General features: G+C 49.5%; 1 protein-coding gene across 3 annotated transcripts in view; it reads right to left on the bottom strand.

Moving 5' to 3' along the window:
• Positions 1 to 4,145: 4,145 nt before the first annotated feature.
• SLC26A9 (solute carrier family 26 member 9) overlaps positions 4,146 to 21,038 on the bottom strand; it is a 30,740-nt gene continuing 13,847 nt past the window's right edge. For 2 of the 3 annotated variants that reach the window (XM_030936880.1, XM_030936881.1), the window contains 15 exons: positions 20,600 to 20,752; positions 20,223 to 20,305; positions 19,302 to 19,449; positions 18,892 to 19,005; positions 18,610 to 18,687; positions 17,934 to 18,029; positions 15,785 to 15,891; positions 14,937 to 15,006; positions 14,728 to 14,820; positions 14,475 to 14,588; positions 12,952 to 13,233; positions 11,570 to 11,624; positions 9,945 to 10,090; positions 8,383 to 8,454; positions 4,146 to 6,493 (listed from right to left, as the gene is read on the bottom strand). In XM_030936880.1, the coding sequence (XP_030792740.1) occupies positions 6,446 to 6,493; positions 8,383 to 8,454; positions 9,945 to 10,090; positions 11,570 to 11,624; positions 12,952 to 13,233; positions 14,475 to 14,588; positions 14,728 to 14,820; positions 14,937 to 15,006; positions 15,785 to 15,891; positions 17,934 to 18,029; positions 18,610 to 18,687; positions 18,892 to 19,005; positions 19,302 to 19,449; positions 20,223 to 20,305; positions 20,600 to 20,752 (1,659 nt within the window). In that variant the 3' untranslated portion in view covers positions 4,146 to 6,445. The remainder of the gene's footprint in view (positions 6,494 to 8,382; positions 8,455 to 9,944; positions 10,091 to 11,569; positions 11,625 to 12,951; positions 13,234 to 14,474; positions 14,589 to 14,727; positions 14,821 to 14,936; positions 15,007 to 15,784; positions 15,892 to 17,933; positions 18,030 to 18,609; positions 18,688 to 18,891; positions 19,006 to 19,301; positions 19,450 to 20,222; positions 20,306 to 20,599; positions 20,753 to 21,038) is intronic. The other variant, XM_030936882.1, reaches the window with a different exon arrangement.

The following is a 21,038-nucleotide window of genomic DNA, read 5'->3' as shown; positions in this document are numbered from 1 at the left end:
CACCTTGACTATATGGAGTAGCCTATTGCTCCAAGTCTAGAAGCCTGTATAGCATGTTACTGTACTGCATACTGTACTTTGATGCTAAGTATTTGTGTGTCTAAACACAGAAAAAGGTACAATAAAAATACAGTATTATAACCTTATGGGATCCCATTGTATATGCGATTGTCATTGACTGAAACATTGTTGTGTGGCACATGGCTACATACCCATCCCTACAAATGTACATACACACACATATACATATTCATATACATACATGTTCACATAAACAGGCACACTAACACACATATACAGTTTTGAGGAATTGTAGAAAAAGGTGAGAAGCGAGTGTTCTTAGTTATAGTAGGATGCCTCTTAGAACTGGTAAATGTAGAGGGTGTGCTGGGGATGGAGAATCATCCTTTTGCAATCATCACAGTATTCATAGGATCAGACAAGAATTGTTAATAGATACGTAACCTAGGGGAAATTTTAATGAGCAGCAGAATATTTGCATGGTCTTAAAGTGTGTCCTCACAAACTATAAGTTGCAAGGGAGAAAAAAAAAAAACACCCAGTAATCACACAGGGGAGAAATCGGGCAACACCCCGACTGAGTAATCAAAATTAATTTCACCTATGAGAGACTGTGGCCATTATGTGCTTCCAGATATGTTAGGCAGAAAAGGACAGATGATTCCTATGGCGTATTCTGGGAGAAAATGCAAAACCTCAGTGTAATCATGAGGAAATATCAGACAAATGCAAAATGAGGAATACAAAGAAAGGGTGGGTGAACTGCAATCTTAGAAAAATGTCAATGCTGTAAAAGACAAAGACGAATTGTAGAAATGTTCCAGATAAAAGGACACTAAAATGCATGCAACTAAATTCAATACCTGGTTGGGCATGGTGGCTCATGCCTGTAATCCCAGCCCTTTGGGAGGCCAAGGCAAGAGGATTCCTTGAGCTGAGGAGTTTGAGACCAGCCTGGGGAACATGGAGAAATCCTATCTCTACAAAAAATACCAAAAATTAGCCAGGAGTAGTGGCGTTCACCTATAGTCCAAACTACCTGGGAGGGTGAGGTGGGAGGATCACCTGGCCCCAGAGATTGAGACTGCATTGAACTGTGATAGCTCCACTGTGCTCCAGCCTGGGCGATGGAGTAAGACCCCATCTCAGTAACTATATGAAGAAAAAAGAAAATAAATTTAGTACCTGACTTTAGATTAGATCCTGTGCTGGAGAGAAAAAATGCTTCGTTAGATAAACTGACAAAATTGGTATATGGATGGTAGATTAGATAAAAGTATTGGATCAATGTAAGTGCATTAAGTTGATACCTGTACTGTGATTATGTAAGAGACTATCTCTCAGGAAATACACATTGAAGTATTTAAAGTTAAAGGACTTTATCCTCAAATGGCTCAGAAAAAAGTTATGTATGTCCACAGAGAGAAAGAAAAGAGAGATAAGCTGCTGGTGGTGGCTCATGCCTGTAATCCCAGCACTTTAGGAGGCTGAGGCAGGCGGATCACTGGAGGTCAGGATTTCGAGACCAGCCTGGCCAACATGGTGAAGCCCTGTCTCTACTAAAAATACAAAAAAAAAATTAGCCAGGTGCGGTGGCAGGTGCCTGTAATCCCAGCTATTCAGGAGGCTGAGGCAGGGAGAATCGCTTGAACCCGGGAGGCGGAGGTTGCAGTGAGCTGAGGTCACACCATCGTACTCCAGCCTGGGCGACAAGAGTGAGACTTTGTCTAAAAAAAAAAAGAGAGAGAGAGAGACAATGAGAGAGACAATGATAAAGCAAATGGGGTAAAATGTTAACCATAAGTGAACTAGATTAAAGAGCATACAGTATTTATTGTGCAATTTTTTTTTCTTTTTGAAAACAGGGTCTTGCTCTGTTGCCCAGGCTGGAGTGCAGTGATGTGATCATAGCTCATTGTAATCTCAAATCCGTGGACTCAAGTGATCCTCTTGTCTCAGCCTTCCTGGTAGCTAGGACTATAGACACGTGCCATCGTGTTCAGCTAATTTTTTTAATTTTTAAATTGGCTTTGTAGAGATGGGGGGTAGGGGTGGGGATCTCCTTTTGTTGCACAGGCTGGTCTCAAACTCCTGGCCTCAAATGATCTTCCTGCCTTGGTCTCCCAAAGTGTTAATATTACAGGTGTGAGTCACTGCATCCGGCCTCTTGTGATACTTTTAGTTTTGCAACTTTTTATTCGTTTGAAATTATTTCCAAGTAAAAAGTTTGTTTAAGAAAAAATCCCTTATTTAAACAAAAATCTTTGTTGAAGGAAAGTGTTTACTTCCAGCGCTGGAAGTAAGAAGTAACTCCCATAATTCTAAAGAATCTGCTTTCATGTTATGCAATTTAGAGACAGGAGGTCTTAGTGTCATCTTGTTTGATCTACCATCTAGAGCAGGAGCTCCCCTGACAGCATCCCTGGCGGGTGGTTAGCTTACCTCTTCTTGGGCATACTCAGGGATTCACAGTCTTAAAATTACCCCATTCCAGTCTAGAATGGTGAGATGGCTGTCTTACAAATGCTTCTATACTACCTCTATATACAACTAATGCCATGTTGTAGTTAGACAACTACATAGGTAACAGTGGGTTTGGAAGATGAAAGGCTAAAGAAATGTACCCAATTTAGATGCTACTTATGTGCCACTCAAAACCCTCCTACTAATCCTCTGTTGGAATAATGGTTCTGGATGGTCTTATTTGCCAGTCCCTCCCAGGAACCATGCCATACCTCTTCCTTCCTGCAGGTGCGTCACTGATGCCCTAGCATGGGTCACCTTGGGAACTGCTCTGCATGCATCCTGTATTTGTTGAAGAGTTAATACCCATAGGGCCATCCTTGATCAATGGACTATGGGTGTGAGGGTTAAATGTTTCTCTAGGACAGTTTGCAGATGCTTCTTACAGGGCTCCTGGGAAGGACTGGCGGCGTAGAGCCCCAGTTGCCTTTCACAGTGGCTTATTCTTGTGTTGGTTTTCTCTGCCTCCCTGTTTTCACTCTTGCCCATCACTCCTCTCCCTGAGATCATTGCCTGAATAGCCCATGCACAGACTTTTGTCTCAGGTTCTGCATCCAGGGGGAATCAGGCTAAGATAGCATCATTAGAAAAAAAGTCTGAAACTCCTATGAGAGGGATGCTAATTGCTAATTTACCAAAATTCCACAGCTCAGCTGAATAGCAGGCTGAAGCAAGATTCGTTTATCTTAAATAAATATCATTTTGGGACTCATTGACTTCTCTGCCTCTGCAACATATCTTCTTCCTTCAACTGTTTCTCCTTCTTCTAGTTATCCCCTTTTTTTTTTTTTAAAGAGATGGGGTCACACTTTGTTGCCCAGACTGGTCTTGAACTCCTGGCTTGAAGCGATCCTTTAAATCTCCAAAGTGTTGGGATTACAGGTGTGAGCCACTGTGCCTGGCCTCTCCCCATCTTTTTATTCTCGTGTTTCTCCATCCCATTGACCATTCATCTCCCTGCCCTCTTTGTTTTGTCTAATCTCTGGTCCTTCATCTCTTTCCACTTCATCCTCTTTCTGTCTCTTTTATGCCTTTGCTTCTTGTTTTTCTGTGATTCCTCTTATCTTCTTCCCTTTCTGATTGCTGGTAAACACAGCTGACAGTCAACCTAGCTTATGGGACACTTGACTCCCATGGCTTTCCTCTCCTTGCATTGTCTCACAAACAGGGGAGCGAAAGGTGGGATTAGATTGTGTGCTGTCCCACACTAAGGATTCTGAAGGCTTTGCTAAGTAACAATGGGATTGGCCCTTAATAGGCATCCCATGAAGGTGAAAGAATTAGTGAGTGAAAGGCATGCAGAGGGATGATGGGGCTTTGACATCCCCTATAGCCTCAAAAATCCAGAGTTGACTCTGGGTACTAGTACTGGGTGTGTGGACCCCTCAGCCCAATCTTCTTTCCCCAGTTTCTGTTATTTAGGTGGATCGTGGAAGTTTATGCATTCCCAGGAGTGAAAAATCAGAACTTGGAGAGGAGCTGGGAGACCCATGGAGAAATCTGAGTCCTCATTTCTTCCCCCCAGGATAATGCAAAGCAAGGCCAGGTCTCCGTGGAAGTGACTTGTTTTGCTTTTCTATAAAACCACCCAAACATGTGCATTTGTTCACATTTCAAATCCAGTTTATTACCAAAACAAACAAAAGGAGAATGAGGCTTAAATTAAATAAATTATGCAAATATCTCAAGAGATAAGGTTCCCAGTCCTCCCTGGGAATTATACTATCACAGGTCAGTATCACTAAGAACATTCAAAAGTATTGAAATTCTGGATTATTTCACTACTTTGCCTCCATCTTTCCTGCTTCAACCAGGTCCAGAAGAGTGTTCTTTTCCAAATATTCCAGCAGAGATGTTTTCTTCAATGTCTTCCCTCTGCTCCATGTGTTTCCAATCTTACCTCCACAGCAGGCTCTGCAACCCTCAGACATGTTGCAGACCTCTCCCTGAGCCCCAACTCCAGGCCACTGGATCAACAATCCCCTTCAGTTGTGAGGCTGGTCTGGGGGTTAATGATTACTTGGGGGTTAAGGATCACTTCCTCAAGTCCTCAGGGGATCTAGACACTTGGTTCAAAGGGGACTCTGACTTGGAATGTTCTGAGGCTCTGTGACCTTCTCCCACCTCCTGGGCCTGAGCTAGACTTGGAAGGAGGTGGAGTAGGGGAGAGTGAGTTGTCATTGGCTAAGGCTCTTGTCCTCCTGGAATTTGGCACTTCGGGTGCTGGGCACGGTGAATCCCAGATAACATTGTCTTTCGCCTTCCAAGTTTTGAGTTCCATTGGCAGCCAGATGGCATAATGAATTCACAGAAAAGCAGTGCTCCTGGGCCAAGAATGTGTTGGCTCTTGGCCAGCACCCCCTCCTTTAACTCTAAGAAGACTTGTTAGCTGATCAGCTCACTCAACACACAGACACACAATGCAGGTCTGGCTGAAGTTAGAAATTGGGATGTTTTCCTAGGCTGGGCCAGCCCAACCTGCTAGGGAAGGGGTTGTTAAGTTGAAGAAGCTTGAGAAAAGCAGTGATGAGAGGCCAGAAGATTTTCTGTGCATTTCCATTGAAATTTTACAAAACACTTACACATGGAACCTATTTATTTTCAAGTCAACAGTGGGGTTCCTCTCAATACCTCCTTGTACATATGGAGAACTTAACCCCTATTTTCATCTTCATAGGAGAAGATGGCCTCAGGTCCTAAGGGTGTTAAGGAATCTTCCTGTGGAGGAAGACCCAATCTGGATCAGCCCCTTTCCATATCTGCATGCAGTTAGGGGATGCAGTGGGTCCCTGGAGGACTTCCTCCTTTGCCTGCAGAAGGACCCCATCATGTCTCGGGGCCACAAGCTGATAAGGAAGAGTTAACATGATTGGCTGTTTGCCAGGTAAAGAAGGATAACACAGATTTACCAAAGGGAGGCATTTCCCTGACCGGCCCTGAGGTCAAGGGGGACTGTCCAGGCCCAGGTCCCATCAGTTTTCCCTGTGTTGGTACTAGCACCCTCTTTCCCTCTGAGTCTCTGGGTGCAAAGAGGGATTCTCAAAAGCTTTTGTGCAGAATAACTGGTATCTATTACTAGGAAGCCAGAGGATTCTGCCAGCTACCCATCCCCCTCTTTGGGGTTTCTAGCCAGCCTCCAGGGGGAGGGAGCAGCCTCCGAGGGCAGGGGCACCAATGTTTCGGGAGGCTGAGGCAGAACCTTAGTGGGCTGCCCCTGGGGAGGTAGCTCTGGTGGTCTCGATGGCCCTGGTCACTGTCCAGGCTAGAGTCTGATGTGCTTGCTGACAGCAGTGGTGGTCTGGGCAGCCTTGGCGATGATGGAGGGGAGCATATAGTTACCAAGGCCTAGACTCCTGGGTGTGGAGAGCACATGGTCCTAGGGTGCAGAGCTGCCAGAGACAGAGTTGAGGCAGCTGGGGAAGGCAAGCCAGAGTCCTGACCAAGTTTATCCTTATGTCCTGTGACAGCCTGACACCATCTGACACTGAGCCGTGTGGGCTCTGGGACACTTTTTGAAGCTTGTACAGCAGGCCAGCACAGTTGTACTTGTCCTTCTGTTTTTGGCTCACTCGTAAAAGCTGCAAGTCAAGGTGTCCTTCAGCTGCCAAGGACAGGGCAGAGGTGGGTGGGGTGGAGTGAGCAGGAGGCTTGTCCATTGCGGCCAAGGCCTGACGGGTGAAGAGTGGGCTCACCAGACTCTTACTCCTGTAAGGGGGTAGCACCCCCCCTGCTGCTGAGAGGCTCTCTCTGGAGATGCAGGGAAGGAAGGAGGGGAGGAGACGGGGAGAGGAGAGAGGAAGCCAAGCTCTGGGGGATGCACTTTCCTCTACCCCAGGCTCATCTTTTGTGGAAGTTCCAAGTGCCAGGCACTCTGTAGGCAGCATGAAGACTGGTCGGGCCCTCACAGGGCAGTCAGGGTCTCTGTGTGAAACATGCTCCCGAACATCTCCTGCAGGAACCACAGACGAAAGTGGGAGTGGAATAGAGAGGTTAGACCAGTTGGGGTCACAGTGGCTGCAACCAAGAGGTGACCCTAGGAACCCCTTGCCAGAACGAGGCACCATGTGTGCCTGTGTGTGTGTGTGTGTGTGTGTGCGCGCGCGCGAGAGAGAGTGTGTGTGAACAGGGGAGAGGCAGGGTCATCCTAGGAGGTGAACCAGTCCAGCGTGGCAGGAGCAGGTGCGGCAGTCTACATGTGAATTGCCTCCCGTGTGCTGTGTGACCTTCCACGTGTCCCTCACCCCCTTTTAGCTTCACTTTCCTCATTGGGTAAAACAAGGGTTGGCAGTAGACAAGCTCTAAAGTCCTTTCTCACTTTGATAAGCTATTTTGGTCCTATCCAGGCTTTTCGGAATGTGCTGGAGATTCCAAGAGGGCACAGAAATCAGTCTGCCCAATCTTTGTGGCTCAAGCTCTATTTTCTAATCTGTCCCACCTGCCATCAGCACTGTGAGAGATGGATTCAGAGCACCACAGTGCTCAACGTCAAAAAGAATGGGAAGAGGCACAAAGAGAGACACTATTTCTCATAGACCCAAAGCCAGATTTCTCCAAACCTAGTTATCTGGTTTCTTTTAATTCAGGGTGTTGGTGGGGTGGTGTTCATCCAGGGACCCTGTGGGGATGGTGATCCCTCATATCCACATATCTTTTAGGTTTTGTTTTGTTTGTTTGTCTTTGAGACAGTCTCGCTCTGTCACCTAGGCTGGAGCACAGTGGCACGATCTCAGCTCACTGCAACCTCTGCCTCCCAGGTTCAAGTGATTCTCATGCCTCAGACTCCTGAGTAGCTGGAACTACTGGCATGCACCATCACACCTGGCTAATTTTTGTGTTTTTAGTAGAGACGGGGTTTTGCCATGTTGGCCAGGCTGGTCTCAAACTCCTGACCTCAGGTGATCCACCCGCCTCAGCCTCCCAAAGTGCTGGGATTACAGGTGTAAACCATTGCACCCAGCCATATGCCTTTTAGTTCTTAAGGCCTGTCCACATGCAATAATAATTTATTTTTAGACCCAGAATTCATTTATTCTACTAGAACGTAAGTTTCTAAAAGGCAGAGGCCTTTGTTTTGTTCACTGCTGTTTGTCCATCCTGAACTGCATCAGGCAAACAGTAGGTACACCATAAATACCTGCTGAATTAGTGAAAGAACAAGTGACTGCCCCGCCAATCTGGTGTGGTGGATGGGACAGGTATTACCTATGTTTTCCTAACTTCACAGATGATAAAAACTAGGGCCCAGGCTGTATGCGGCTTGCCCAAGGTCACATGAATGATGTGTTGGAGAGTAAGAATAGATACTAGTTCTCTAGGACTTGGTCCAGTGACTCGCCCTCTCCCCACGATGCCTTTCAGAGATTGAGAAGAATGAAAGCAAAGGCCAGGCGTACTGGCTTATGCCTGTAATCCAGGCACTTAGGAGACCGAGACAGGCAGATTGCTTGAGATGGGAAGTTCGAGACCAGCCCGGCCAACATGGTGAAATCCTGTCTTTACTAAAAATACAAAAATTAGCTGGGCACAGGCCTGAAGTCCCAGCTACTCAGGAGGCTGAGGCAGGAGAACTGCTAGAACCCGGGAGGCAGAGGTTGCAGTGAATCGAGATTATGCCACTGTACTCCAGTCTGGGTGAGAGACTGAGACTTTGTCTCAAAAAAAAAAAAAAAAAAAAAAAAAAAAGAAAAAACAAAGATGACCACAAATCTTTGTGGCCTTGAATGTGAGTGCTCTGGGCTGGAGCTGAGACAGCCGAGTGAACACCTTGTATTTGACAGCGACCCCATCCTTCCCCTCCTCACCCTGCTCCCACCCTCACAGCCCCGTTCCTCAGCTCACCTGCTCTAAGTCCCAGTAGCTGGGGATGTCCTCCTCTGAGTCGTACAAGGAGAGTTCAGGGTCCCCTGGAGCCTGGAAGGGAGGAAGTCGGTGCAGAATGAGCTTCAGTGACTGAACAGCAAAGTTGGTGCATGGTGGCAGGAAAAGGGACAGGTGGCTGGCTCTGGTTGGACGCTGCTTCCTGACACATGACTCATCCTCTTGCCCCTTCCCTCACCTGCCTTACAAAAACATCACAGCTGTGGTCTTCCCCTTTATACCAGGCAGGTGTGTATCACGGTCTTCCCTCCCCTGTGGGCCGTTAGAGGCAGGGAAAGTTTTACTCAGCTTAGAAAAGCTACTGGCTAGCTGCCTGACCTTGGGGAATTCCTGTCCTCTTGGGAATCTGTTTTCTAATCTGTTAAAGTCTGATAACCAGCCTCACTTTGCTTGCTTTGTCCGTCACCATGCTGTTGAAAAGGTGTGTGTTTATGTGTGTGATTTGTATCTGTGAATGTAGTCTATAATATGTAAGTAATATTATATAAAATATAAATTATTTATGTCTGTAACTAATAAAGTATACATATCAACGAGAGTAGCTGAACACGATTAGGGCACTAGCAAATACTGCAGATTCCTCCCGAATCTCCCTCTTTGCTCTGCCGACAAGTTCACAAAGCAGGAAAGCCCGTTGTTTCCCTGGGGTTTCCCTCTAGGCATGGAGGGCAGGAGCCAGCGCCCGGTGTGTTCCTGGGCAGTCTTTCAGCACTTAGAACAGATGGTTTCACCTTCATCAGTCTCTTAAGGCAAAGAGCAAATCGTTGCTCTAGGGCCAGAAAAGCCTTTCTTATGACCCATAGAGGGCGGGGGAGGTTTTTATCCAGGGCTAGGGCACAAACAGAGTCTTGGGAGGCCAAGGGCAGGAGCTGAGCTGGGAGGGGACCCTGAACGCTGAGAGATGACTGGGGATAACTAGGCAGGGACCCCAAGGGCGTGGGCTTTTTCTGACTCCTCAGCCTTCTGGAGTTTTAGATGCTGTTATTTGTATCCCATTTGTATGTCACTTACTGAGCTAGTAAATTAAATGTCGAAAAGCTGAGATAAAACTCAGACCCAATCTCTTCATCCCTCATCAGCCTGAAATCTCTAAGCTCCGGTAAGTTAAAATGGGTAGGCTTACTCCCCTCCCCTTCCTTCCCCAAAGCCCCCTTTAGAAAGAGATGTGGAGGAGGCAGGGAATGATGGCAGCAGAGTGGGCCTGCTCTTCTATGCTTTGGGTGTTTTTGCAACCAGAAAATTTATATTGATAAGGAATTTTTACAATACACAAAGCGCTTTCAAGTGACACAAAAGATGTAATTATCATTTAACCCTAAAACAAAACAAAAGAAAAATGCAGAGAGGTAGGTAATGTTAGTTGATGGTGCTCCTTCTATAGATAAGGAAACTGAGATTCAGAAAACTGAAATGGCAGACTTGATATTGGAACTTAAACCTTCTCCTGTGTTCTTTCTAATACCTCTTGGTCCTGCTATTTCAGTGCCTTGGAGCCTAGGATTCCCCAGATGCAAGGACCTTACCCTTTGGAAACTGTGTCCTGGAGTCACATCTCTGGCATTTGCCTGGGCAAAGAGGACTGCATCATGTATGCTGGGAAAGACGTGCTTGCATTCTAGACTCCCATCCTCAAAGACGCCTCCATGGCTAATGTCATTGTACACCTGGGCTAGAAGGAGAAAAGATCACCTTCAGAAAGATAACAGCCATTGTGGATTGGAACTGGGGGTGGGGAAGATGGTGAGACCAGAGCAGGATGGGAGAGGCCTGAGGTCCGAGCTCTTGCTGTATCTGAGGGCCATGGCATTGGCAGTGCAATATCAGCTCTGGACAGCAGAGGGCGACATGAACTTGAGGATGCTGAACGTTCAACCCAGGGCAGAAGGAAGCAGTTTGATTTAGGGAGTCAGTACTTTGTGGTGATTCGAGTGGAAAAGCCTAAGCCATCCTTGAGGAGGCCGCTGCCAGTTCTATCCCCCAAGGACCCATCCTTCCTCTTGTTTTCCCAGACCTTTCCAGCAACTTCCAATGTGTGGCAGAACCATTACTCTTAATCCTAGAGATGGTTTCTTGAGGGGGTGTCCAGTGAGGTTGGGGAGAATCCACTGGTTCTTACTCCAGAGCATATCATAGCAGGTCATTGCCACTGCAGATTCTCTCCCTGAGCATGGCCATGTGGAGCTTGGGACCTGCAGCCCTGCTGGAGGGGGTCTGACCCAGTGCAGGGAGCTGGGGGTGTATGTATGTGCCCCTTCACATTCTCCTGTGTGTCTGTGTGCACTTGCTCCCACATCTCTGCACTTTGCATACATGCTAATGTAAATGTCTGCTGCTCTGTGGCCACATCTTTGAGGCTGTGTATATGCACCCTTTGGAGGCTGTGTGCCTATAAAACTGCATATTTATACGTTCCCTGGGGAATCAGGGTGTTGTGTGCTCTATGCTATATAGATTCACAGAGTTTCTGATTGGGAGAGGATCCTCAAATCCATCTAGTCAGCCCTCTCATTTTACATAGGTAGAGATAGATCCCTTGATAGATAAAGTGACTCGGCCAAGGATACATGGCAAATTAGTTATGGGGTAGATTAGAATCCTAGCTGTCCTTTTGTAACTCCATGACTCCCTTACCCTCACTCTGTCACTAGGGCCCCTAGGATGTTTATGCAATCTGACCAGTCTCTCTTTTTTTTTTGAGACGGAGTCTTGCTCTGTCACCCAGGCTGTAGTGCAGTGGCCGGATCTCAGCTCACTGCAAGCTCCGCCTCCCAGGTTTATGCCATTCTCCTGCCTCAGCCTCCCGAGTAGCTGGGACTACAAGCGCCTGCCACCTCGCCCGGCTAGTTTTTTCTAGTTTTTAGTAGAGACAGGGTTTCACCGTGTTAGCTAGGATGGTCTCGATCTCCTGACCTCGTGATCCGCCCGTCTCGGCCTCCCAAAGTGCTGGGATTACAGGCTTGAGCCACCGTGCCCGGCCTTTGACCAGTCTCTTTGGACTTGTACCTGAGCTCTTATGAATATGCAGCAGCTTGGGGGGGATATCTGGGTGCTCTCATTTCCAAGCTCCTCACTATTCAGACCCCACCAACTGTTCCTACCCCACACTCCTTGCCAGCCTTTCAGTCCCTAAATGTTCTCTTTGTCTTACCGTGGATGTTCACCAAGAAGACCTTCACGCCGATCTTCCCATAGGTGGAGCTCAGCTAGAAGTGTTGGGGTAGGGAGGCGAAAGGAAAGGAATGTTCTGAGTGGGTCTCAAAAGTGATTCACGAAACGTACTTCAGAGGGGAAGCCAAACAAATAAGCAACCCCGAGAGCCCAGCAGCCAAAGACAAAAATAGCAGCAAAGCACACCACTTCTCCCTGGAGTGCTGGCTGACGGCTTCTCTGGGAAGGGGGGCGGAAATGGAGTTTTGCTAATGTGGCAGGCACTTAAAGTCACCATGGCCCCTTCTTGTGGGGCTAGATCTTTTCTTTTCTTCTCTTTTGAGATAGAGTTTCTCTCTGTCACCCAGTCTGGAGTGCAGTGGTGCGATCTTGGCTCACTGCAACCTCCACTTCCTGGCTTCAAGCAATTCTCTGCCTCAGCCTCCCGAGTAGCTGGGACTACAGGCACCTGCCACCACACCTGGATAATTTTTGTATTTTTAGTAGAGACGGGTTTCACCATGCTGGCCAGGCTGCTCTCGAACTCCTGACCTTGACTACCCCCCTTGACCTCCCAAAGTGCTGGGATTACAGGTGTGAGCCACTGCGCCCGGCTGATCTTTTCTTTCAGTAGCTTAGATTCCCAGATTCCTTTGTGGCTTCAGACAGAAGGTGGAGGGGAGGACGGAGGCTCAGGGAATCTAGAGCTTCAGCCAAGGCTGGCCTGGACTCCAGATCCCGGCTAAGGAAGCCAGCTGAGGCCCAAGGCTGGGTATGGGGCCTGCCCTGAGCCTGGTTGATGGTGGCGTCAGTCTGAACACTCTTTGTGCCCATCGTTCCCCTGACTTGCCTCTCTCTGAGTCAGCTCTGAGGTTTGCTGACTCCCACCATTGGTGGTGGCTGCTGGAAAGTTATCAGATAGATACATTCATTCAAGGTGTCCCGTGGGCTGTCTCTTTGGCCTGATGGTGTGGAGCACTGGTGTTATTTCTTTCTGTCTCCTAGGCTGGCCAGTGAGTGAGGGACAAGGGCAGCAGGTCATGAACCAGGCGCCAAACCGGACCCTATTCAAAGACCCTGGGTGGGTTCCTGGTGGCTGAGAGGGACTTGGGATGGTCACTGCTGGGGGTATTGGGAGCATGGGGGCCTGAAGCTCTGGTAGACCTCTCTAGCCACTCATTGTCCCGGGCCGTCTGTGCCTGCTTTGTGGAGAATGTCCCATCCTGGTAGCATCTGCGGAAAGGAGGGATTCCTAGAAGCCTTCAGCCTCCATGGTGAGCTTCCTCCCTTGGCTTCCTGAAATGAGGGCTCCCAGGAAAGGGAATGTGGAAAACAGAGCAGAGGGGGTGGAGCAGGTAGTGCTTGCTGCCCCCGAGAGCTCACCTTGGCCAGGGCCTTGATGCCCATCAAGTCCACAAAGCTGACTCCACTCATGTCCAGGATGAGGGTGTGGAAGGTGACGAAGGGTGGGACGCTGGCCAGAGTGTCACTGGGCTCGCCTGGGGCCTCAGGACAGGCCGGTGGCTCACTCTGGGCAGCTGAGGAGCTGTCGGGGCTGAAGGTGATGTAGGACACACTGGTGCCGTTAGCCTGCGTCTGGTTGTTGTTGGGGTCAGTGGGGGACGCGTTCTCAAAGTCCTGCTGCAGCTCCTGCAGGGAGACAGTCTGGAGGGGTAGAGATGGTGGGCAGAGTCAGGAATCGCCAGACTGAGCCAGACCTTGCTATGGCTGAAGCAGGGGCATGGAGGGTGTAGGTGGAGGGGAATAACTCTCCTCGGTGATGGTGAACACAGACCCTGAAAGCTCCAACAGAGAGGCCTCTCCCAAAGCCCCTTCTTAGGCAGGGCCTGCAAACTTGGTCTCCTACAACCCAGACAAAGTGAGAGGACCCAAGCAAGAGAGGCACTGAAGCCTCAGCCCACTCTGTCCTGGAGAAAGCCCCTCCGAGGACACTGAGCTCCTTTATTTCTTAAGACAGAGTCTCCCTCTGTTGCCCAGGCTGGAGTGCAGTGGCGCTATCTCAGCTCACTGCAACCTCTGCCTCCCGGGTTCAAGTGATTCTCGTGCCTCAGCCTCCCGAATAACTGGGATTACAGGTGCCCACCACCACGCCTGGCTAATTTTTGTGTATTTTTAGTAGAGACAGGGTTTTGCCATGTTGGGCAGGTTGGTCTCAAACTCCTGACCTCAAGTGATTCTCCCACCTCGGCCTCCCAAAGTGCTGGGATTACAAGGATTACTCCCATGCCTCCCACCCCCCAGGCCTTGCTAGCCCTGGGCTGCTTAGATTCCCCAGGAAATTCACTGCTGCTCCCCCTCTGGGTTGTTCAAAAGTCCATGGGCCATATCCTATCTGAGCCAGAAAATGGAGAAGGGCCGTGGGGTTCAGTGGCTTCCCTGGGAGATGGTGGCACCTCATCCAAGAAGAAAAATGCCCAGGCTGGGTGCAGTGGCTCAGGTCTGTAATCCCAGCACTTTGGGAGACTGAGATAGGTGAATCACCTGAGGTCAGGAGTTTGACACCAGCCTGGCCAACATGGTGAAACCCCGTCTCTACCAAAAATACAAAAATTAGCCGGGCGTGGTGGCACCTGTAATCCCAGCTACTTGGGAGGCTAAGGCAGGAGAATTGCTTGAAACCCAGAGGTGGAGGTTGCAGTGAGCCAAGATCACGCCATTGCACTCAAGCCTGTGTGACAGGAGCAAAACTCCGTCTCTAAAAAAAAAAAAGGAAAAAAAAAGAAGAAGAAAAATGCCCAGCGGCCACCAGGCAGTGTTCCCAGAGACTTTCTGTCTTTGCCTGTCAGGGTGCGAAGTGGGGTCCCCGGGGTACCATGAATAACAGGAGGCAATATCAGAATGGGCAGGGGAGCAGGGCACGGGGGCTGCTTCTGGCCTCTGTTCACCTTGGTTTTCATGAATAGAGACCTCCTCTGTTGCGTGGGCCTCATTCTCCGCTTCTCCTGCTTCTTGAGGTATTTTTGCTTGGCTAGCAATACTTTCTGGGGGTCCATGCCTGTCTGTAGGGAGAGAGCCAATAGCAATCTTGACCTCCATCCTCTATGGGAGTGACCTGTTTTCAGCTCCCACCGCCCTTCTGCTTCTATCTTCTGGCCACTCTCTGTCCAGAGGCTCTGTTCCCCAGGCACTGAGCCTTACCTTGGCAATGACTTTTTGCCTGAAGATCTCTGAGTTGGCAAAGTAGAGAGGAGAGCAGTAAGTGATGATTTTAATCCCCTGGATATCCTGGGCCTGTGACAGGGAGACTGAGCTCAAGTTGCAGAAATGTCTTTATTGGCTTTAAAAAACAACCTCTTCTTGGGGTGGTGCAGAGCAAAAGAAAGAGGTCATAAGCTTGAATTACCTACCCTGTTGTAGGTCTTGGGATTCACATAAATGTCTGTGTCCATGACCTGGGCCAGTGCAGAGCCATTTCGACTGGATGAAGAAGGAAGAGAAAAACATAAGAGAAGGCTCATGGCCCATGGGCCTGGAAGGGTGCTCCTGCTGGAGCGGGGGCAGAGCCAAGGTAGGATGGGGTCCTGTCCTCACCCCCGGACTTGCTGTGTCTGTCTTTCTGCACTGGAGACACATGTCTGGTGGCCTGTGGCCTCCTATAACTAGGAGGATGACAGGCAGGCCCTTGACATAGCTTCTAGACCAGAGGGCAGGGGAGAGAAGTGGTGGGAGCACACAAGGTGACAAGCTTCAGTCGCCCTGAAGTCATCACTTCCTTGTTCTGAGTTCTCAAGAAGAGAAGATAGATTCCCCCAACATTCAGCATCCTCCCTGCCTTGGCCAGGACCCTTTCTCTGTGATACTCCCAGTGTGTAGAACACAGCTTCTGTCTTCTACCCTGGCACTCTCCTGGGGTGGGGTCCCATTTGGTTTGGGGTTCTGGCAGTGTCTTTGGAAGGATGTTGAATCTCACCACCTGCTCTTGCCCTCCTTTCTCTGCCACCGCCTTCTCCCCAGCCATCCCCAGCAAGACTATGCTGGCTTCCTCTGGGTTTTTCAGGATATGGGAAGTCAAACAGTCCAGCCTGTGCCCACAGTCCTGGCTGGGTTGGGCTCTCCTTGGGCCTGGCAGCAACTCCCATGCCAGGCCCAGAGGTGGAAGTTGCAGTGGACTAAGCCAGGCTGTGGCACGGTAGCCTTCCGAGGGCTGGCCCAGGAACCCGACTATGGGACTGGGAGGGCGGAAGCTCTTACTTACAACTGAGTCTGGAAGACCACGACCAGGACGGAGAAGGCGACACCCACTGCCACACCATAGGGCAGGCTGAGGAAGAAGGAGGAGAGGAAGCTCACTACCCAGATGCACTGTAAAAAGAGAGATGTCAAAAGCAGACCTGGGGAAAACACGACCTCTTTCAGGAAGTCTTCCTGGATTAGCCAAGGCCATTCTCTGCTAGCAAAACCTCAGAGCGTCTCTTCTCTTTTTTTTTAAATTGCATTTTTGCAATATTTTATGTATTTGTGCTTCAGTTACACTTTCCTATTTCCCTTAGATTGACTGTGGTTGCCTGATCTTGTCTGTGTTTTTAACAGAAGCCCCAGCACACAGGGAGGCAGCATCTATAAGAGCATACATCTGGGGTCAGATCTACTTGGGTTCAAAATGTGTGTGTGTGTTTGTTTTTGGAGTCAGAGGGTCTTTCTCTGTTGCTCAGGCTGTAGTGCAGTGGCAAGATCAGCTCACTGCAGCCTCAAACTCGTGAACCCAAGTCGTGCTCCCGCCTTACCTTCCTGAGTAGTTAGGACTATAGGCACGTGCCACCATACCCAGCTAACTTTTTATTTTTCTAGAGATGGCTCTCGCTATGCTGCCCAAGCTGACCTTGAACTCCTTACCTTAAGCAATTCTCCTGCCTCAGCCTCCTAAAGTGCTAGATCACAGGTGTAAGTCACTGCACCCAGCCCAAAATTTTGTTCTTTAATGGCTATGTGAAACAAAAGGAGAGTAATAACATCTACCTAATGAAAGGGTTCAAAAGTTAGGGAAAGTGACGGTCCTAGCCTAGTGATGGATGCTCAGTGGGTGATCGATAAATGTGAGTTCCCTCTCTCTGTCTAATAGCAAGCAGCGTGGGCCCTGGCAGGAGCTCAGTAGTGCTTTCTGATTGACTGGGGGCCTCGTTGTTTGTGGGTGGGGGGCAACATTGGGTGAAGTTTTGATAGTTGCCCCCTATAGATTTGAAGACCCACAAATTTCTCTAAAGGAAATAAATCTTCCCAGATTCCTGTAGAGAATTGCTGTGAAGATCAAATGGAAACACAAGCCGCCATATGAATCTAAGGAAATACTGCCATAGCAGGGGCTTGTTGGGCTATGGTCAAAGCAGATCCTTGGGCTGGGAACTGAGGTATAATTTTTCTCCCTGTCCTCATCACTCTCTCTCTCTGGGTGACCACAGATGAGCCACTCACTTCTCTGGCTTTAAGGATTTTCTTCCCTGCCTTAGATGGGTGAGCCTCCCTTCCCTATGAGACAGTACAGCCTGGAGGTCTGGAGTCCAAGACTTGGAGTTTTAATCCAGACTCTACCACTTCCTACCTCTGATGATTTACTTAACCATTCTGAGCCTTGGTGTCATCATCGTTAAGAAAGGTTAGTAAATCCTCTCCCATAGGTTATGATGGGGCTTAAAATGGAGAGAATGCAGCGTCGTCAATGTACACTGGCCTTCGTGACTATGCCCAGAGGAAGATGCGGTGGAGTGTGTGACTAAACATAACAATAAGTCATGTTTGCAGAATGTTTGTGCCCATGTGGTGTTTTCCCACTGTGATCTCATTTAATCCTCGGAACCAGCGTTTGACGCAACCGTGACTGCATGAGTCTCACTCCCATTTACAGATGAGGAAATAGAACCCCAGGGAAGTCTAGTAACTTCCTGAAGGTTTTGGTCCTTTGGCTTTATGTTCTAGGGTTTTTTTTTTTTTTTTAATAAAAACTATTTCCTTTTGCTTTTTTGGAGCTATATGTCATAAAGTAGTCATAGATAAGATTTATTGAGGATAAAATACAATGTAGACAACATGTTTACTTGTATTACCTTGCTTCTTCTTCATAGAAAACCCTGGGAGGCAGGGAGTATAAAATAACCATTTCCCCGATTAAGACGCCAAACTTGGAAAGGTTAGGGGGCTTGCTATTGGCCACGGAGCCAGCAGATGGCTGAGTGAGGGTCTGAACATAGGATGTTTCACTTCAAAACTTGGACTTTTAACCACTCAGCTATGCTAATCAGGAAGCAGCAGACTAGAGAGTTCATTGGTAGGACAGGGCTAACTGACAGGGCTGTGGGGTTGGAGGAGACGGCAGGGGCATGGCCGGTACCCAGAGGCTGCCCGATACTTACACAGTCCAACTTGCTCTTCCTCCACAGGTAGTAGGGGTCAGTGAGTTGCTTGAGGGAGTTCTTGAGATTGACAGCGATCAGGGCTCCTAGCACAGACTAGAGAAGCAGAACATTGCTCCAGGCCCCCAGGGTTTCCCCTTCTTTTTGCCCTCCTGCGCATACCCGACCCCGAAGCCTGGCAGGACAGAGATGGAGTTCTGGAACACCTCCCCTGGCTGATCCCCCAAATCTTTGCATTCGACCTTAGGTGTGGAAAGTGCTGGTGTTAGAGCCATGGGGTCCTTCCTGTCTCCATCCTTGCCCTACCTCTCTTCCCTCATCCCTAAATGATACATGCCTAGAGCCCTCCTAGCTGGGCTATATGAGAGCCCGGTACTCATGGGTAGGTGCAAATGCTGCCTAGGGATTAGATGCTGAGGCCAGAAGGCTGGAGTTTGGGACCAGCCCTGCACTGTGAGCCGCCTCACTACGGACAAGGTTACTCAGACTTTCAGACTCAGTTTCCCTCACCTATAAAATGGGGAGGATAAAACCTGCATTGTCTGCCTCACAGGTTGTGGTTGAGACTAAGTATGACAACGGTGGCACTTTGTAGTCTGTGAAGTGCCACATAACTCTCAGGGATTGCTCTTATTGGAGTCTCTCGCTGTCCTCTGCTCGATGGTTGGGCTCTTACCTTGGGGAGAGGATACAGATAGGTCCCCAGGACCAGCATGGTGATCATCACCACCAGAGACACACACAGGCTTGCCACCTATTCCGAGAAAGAGTTGGGGATAGAGGATAGGTGTGAATTTTTTGCACTTGATTTATTTCCAATCCATGGCTTTGGTGGAGTGGAGACTAAGAAGGGAAGAAGGGGGTTGGAGAAGAGCTGGCCTGGCTTGCAGTGCCCAGGCTTCTCTGGGGCAACCGTTCTGTTACCACCTCCCCGCCACTCCCCTAGAACAAGGCTCACCTGCGATTTTCCTCCAGCTCCATCCACAGCCAGAGTGACGGAAAGCGCACAGCAAATGACATGAATTTTAAAGAAGGAGCCAAAGAAGTTGCTGCAGCCCAGGGCGATCATCTCCTGTCAGGAGGGGACAGGATTAGAAGCCAGTGTGGGGCTGGGGGGCACAGGGACCAAGTGCAGTCAGGCATGCAAGCTGGATTGTGGGACTAGGACCTGAGAGTGACCCTGTGACTATAAAGTCACACATTCCCAGTCAAGAGGACGTCAGCCTCTTGGGGTCAGAGGACCCCCTAACCCCCACACTCAAGGCAGCCTGCCTCACCTCAGCCCAATGAGCACCCCACCCAAGATACCTCATGCCAGGCCTGAGTTGACCCATCCTGCCCAGTCCTGCCGGGGGTGGCCGGAGCTACCTGGTTCGAATCCACGTCGTAGCCGTGTTTGTTGGCCAGGGTCCGGCCCATAGCCAGGTTGATGACGTAGCCCACAATGGCTAGGGAGAAGGCTGTGCCTATCATGTCCTTCCACTGCGAGACCACAGGTGACACCGGAGTGGGGAACCTGCCCAGGAGCCCGGAAGAAGGCAGAGCCCAAGGGTGTGAGTAGGGAGGGCAGCCAAGTCCTTCACCAGCCCACAAGGACCAGCCAGGCCCCCATGGTGTGCTGGAATCTTTGCCTAAGTTATCCCATGCAGTCTGAATCCTCAGCACCACCCCATAGCGTAGAGACCATCACTCCTGTTTTACAAAGGAGGAACTGAGGCTTAGAGAACCGACTTGCCCAAGGTCCCTGGGCCAGTACGTGGTAGGGCCTCGTTTGTTAACTCCCAGATTCTGAACCCTGCATGCTCATGAGTCCACAGACCCCTAGACCTTTGGTGCTGTGTGGCCTTCCCTCCCGTGCCTGCTCCAACCCTGCAGGACAAGCATCGCCCCTCTCTTCCCAGGGCCCAGCATGGTGCCTGGCACTGAGTGGATGCTTCATGAATCTGGTTGAACCTAATAGCTCCCTTTTTGCACGGACAAAGAACCAATGCATTACAGCAAGGCAAAGAGCCAGCAAGGGGCTGATCAGAGAGGCTTTGTTTAACAGCATCAGTTGAATGAGATTTATAAGGAGGGTGTGGCAGTTAAGACTCATTTTGCATAAAATAGCCTACTTTGGCTGGTTGTGTGGCCCTTCTCAGGAAACAGTAATAGTAATAATTCAGACTTGGCCAGTGTCATACAGTTTCGACAGCACTTTCACAGAGTTCATCTTGTCTCCCTCTCCGAGCTCAGGCCTGAGTGGGGCATGTGGTGGGGTAGGCCAGGCTTCTGGCCACCTGGACTCACCCGTGTTGGATTTCTCCCACAATCTGCATGTGATACTTTTTGGGCATCTTATAGCCCCCGGAGATAGCTGTTGCCACCACCACCTGCAAACCCCAGAGTGGAGAATGGGGATTAGCCCTAAGTTGGGGCCAGGGCAGGGGTCTCTCTCAAGTCTCCGTTTTCTCTGGGGACCCTGAATCCCACTCCCCTGCCTCGTTAGGGGGAATTATTAGAGCAGTAGAAAGAGAGGAAACGCCACATATGGCGGATGGGATGGATTCACATCTGACTTCCTGTCCTACTGACTGCCAGTGGGGAGGATGGGGTAAGGAAGGGTAGCGGCTTCCTCGTCTCACAGCCTGGCCCCCCAACACCCCAGCTCTGGACACGATCCTTACCACAATCATCTCTGTAGGGATGGGGAAGCGGATCTTGTGCATGTAGCGAGCATTGAGCTCCTTCACCAGCACCAGGAAGGCACCGCTGATGAGGGCGAAGATGAGCGAGGCGATGTTGGTGTGGGGGAGGTTTTTGCAAATGTCAATGAAGGTCTGGGGGAAAGAGCATCATGCTCACAGGCTCCCACCCCTTCTTCCCATACTACCCCACCTTTGGGTGTCTGACCCAGGGAAGGGATGCCATCAAAGCTAATGGAGGCACACCAAGACAGAATTAAAACCCAGATCAGGAACACTGTCCCCTCATCCACTGCCCTCTTCCAAAAGGCACGTGGGGAACTCGTGCTAGAAAAGGAATGCTTTCTTCTTTAGAAGAGTTTGAGCTAAAGAAGGAGGGATGGAGATTAGATATAAGGAAGGACTTTCCAGGCAGGGAGGG

This window comes from Rhinopithecus roxellana, chromosome 8 (genome assembly GCF_007565055.1).
Source record: "Rhinopithecus roxellana isolate Shanxi Qingling chromosome 8, ASM756505v1, whole genome shotgun sequence".
NCBI classification, from domain to species: domain Eukaryota; kingdom Metazoa; phylum Chordata; class Mammalia; order Primates; family Cercopithecidae; genus Rhinopithecus; species Rhinopithecus roxellana.
This window is presented reverse-complemented; position numbering and strand designations above follow the sequence as displayed.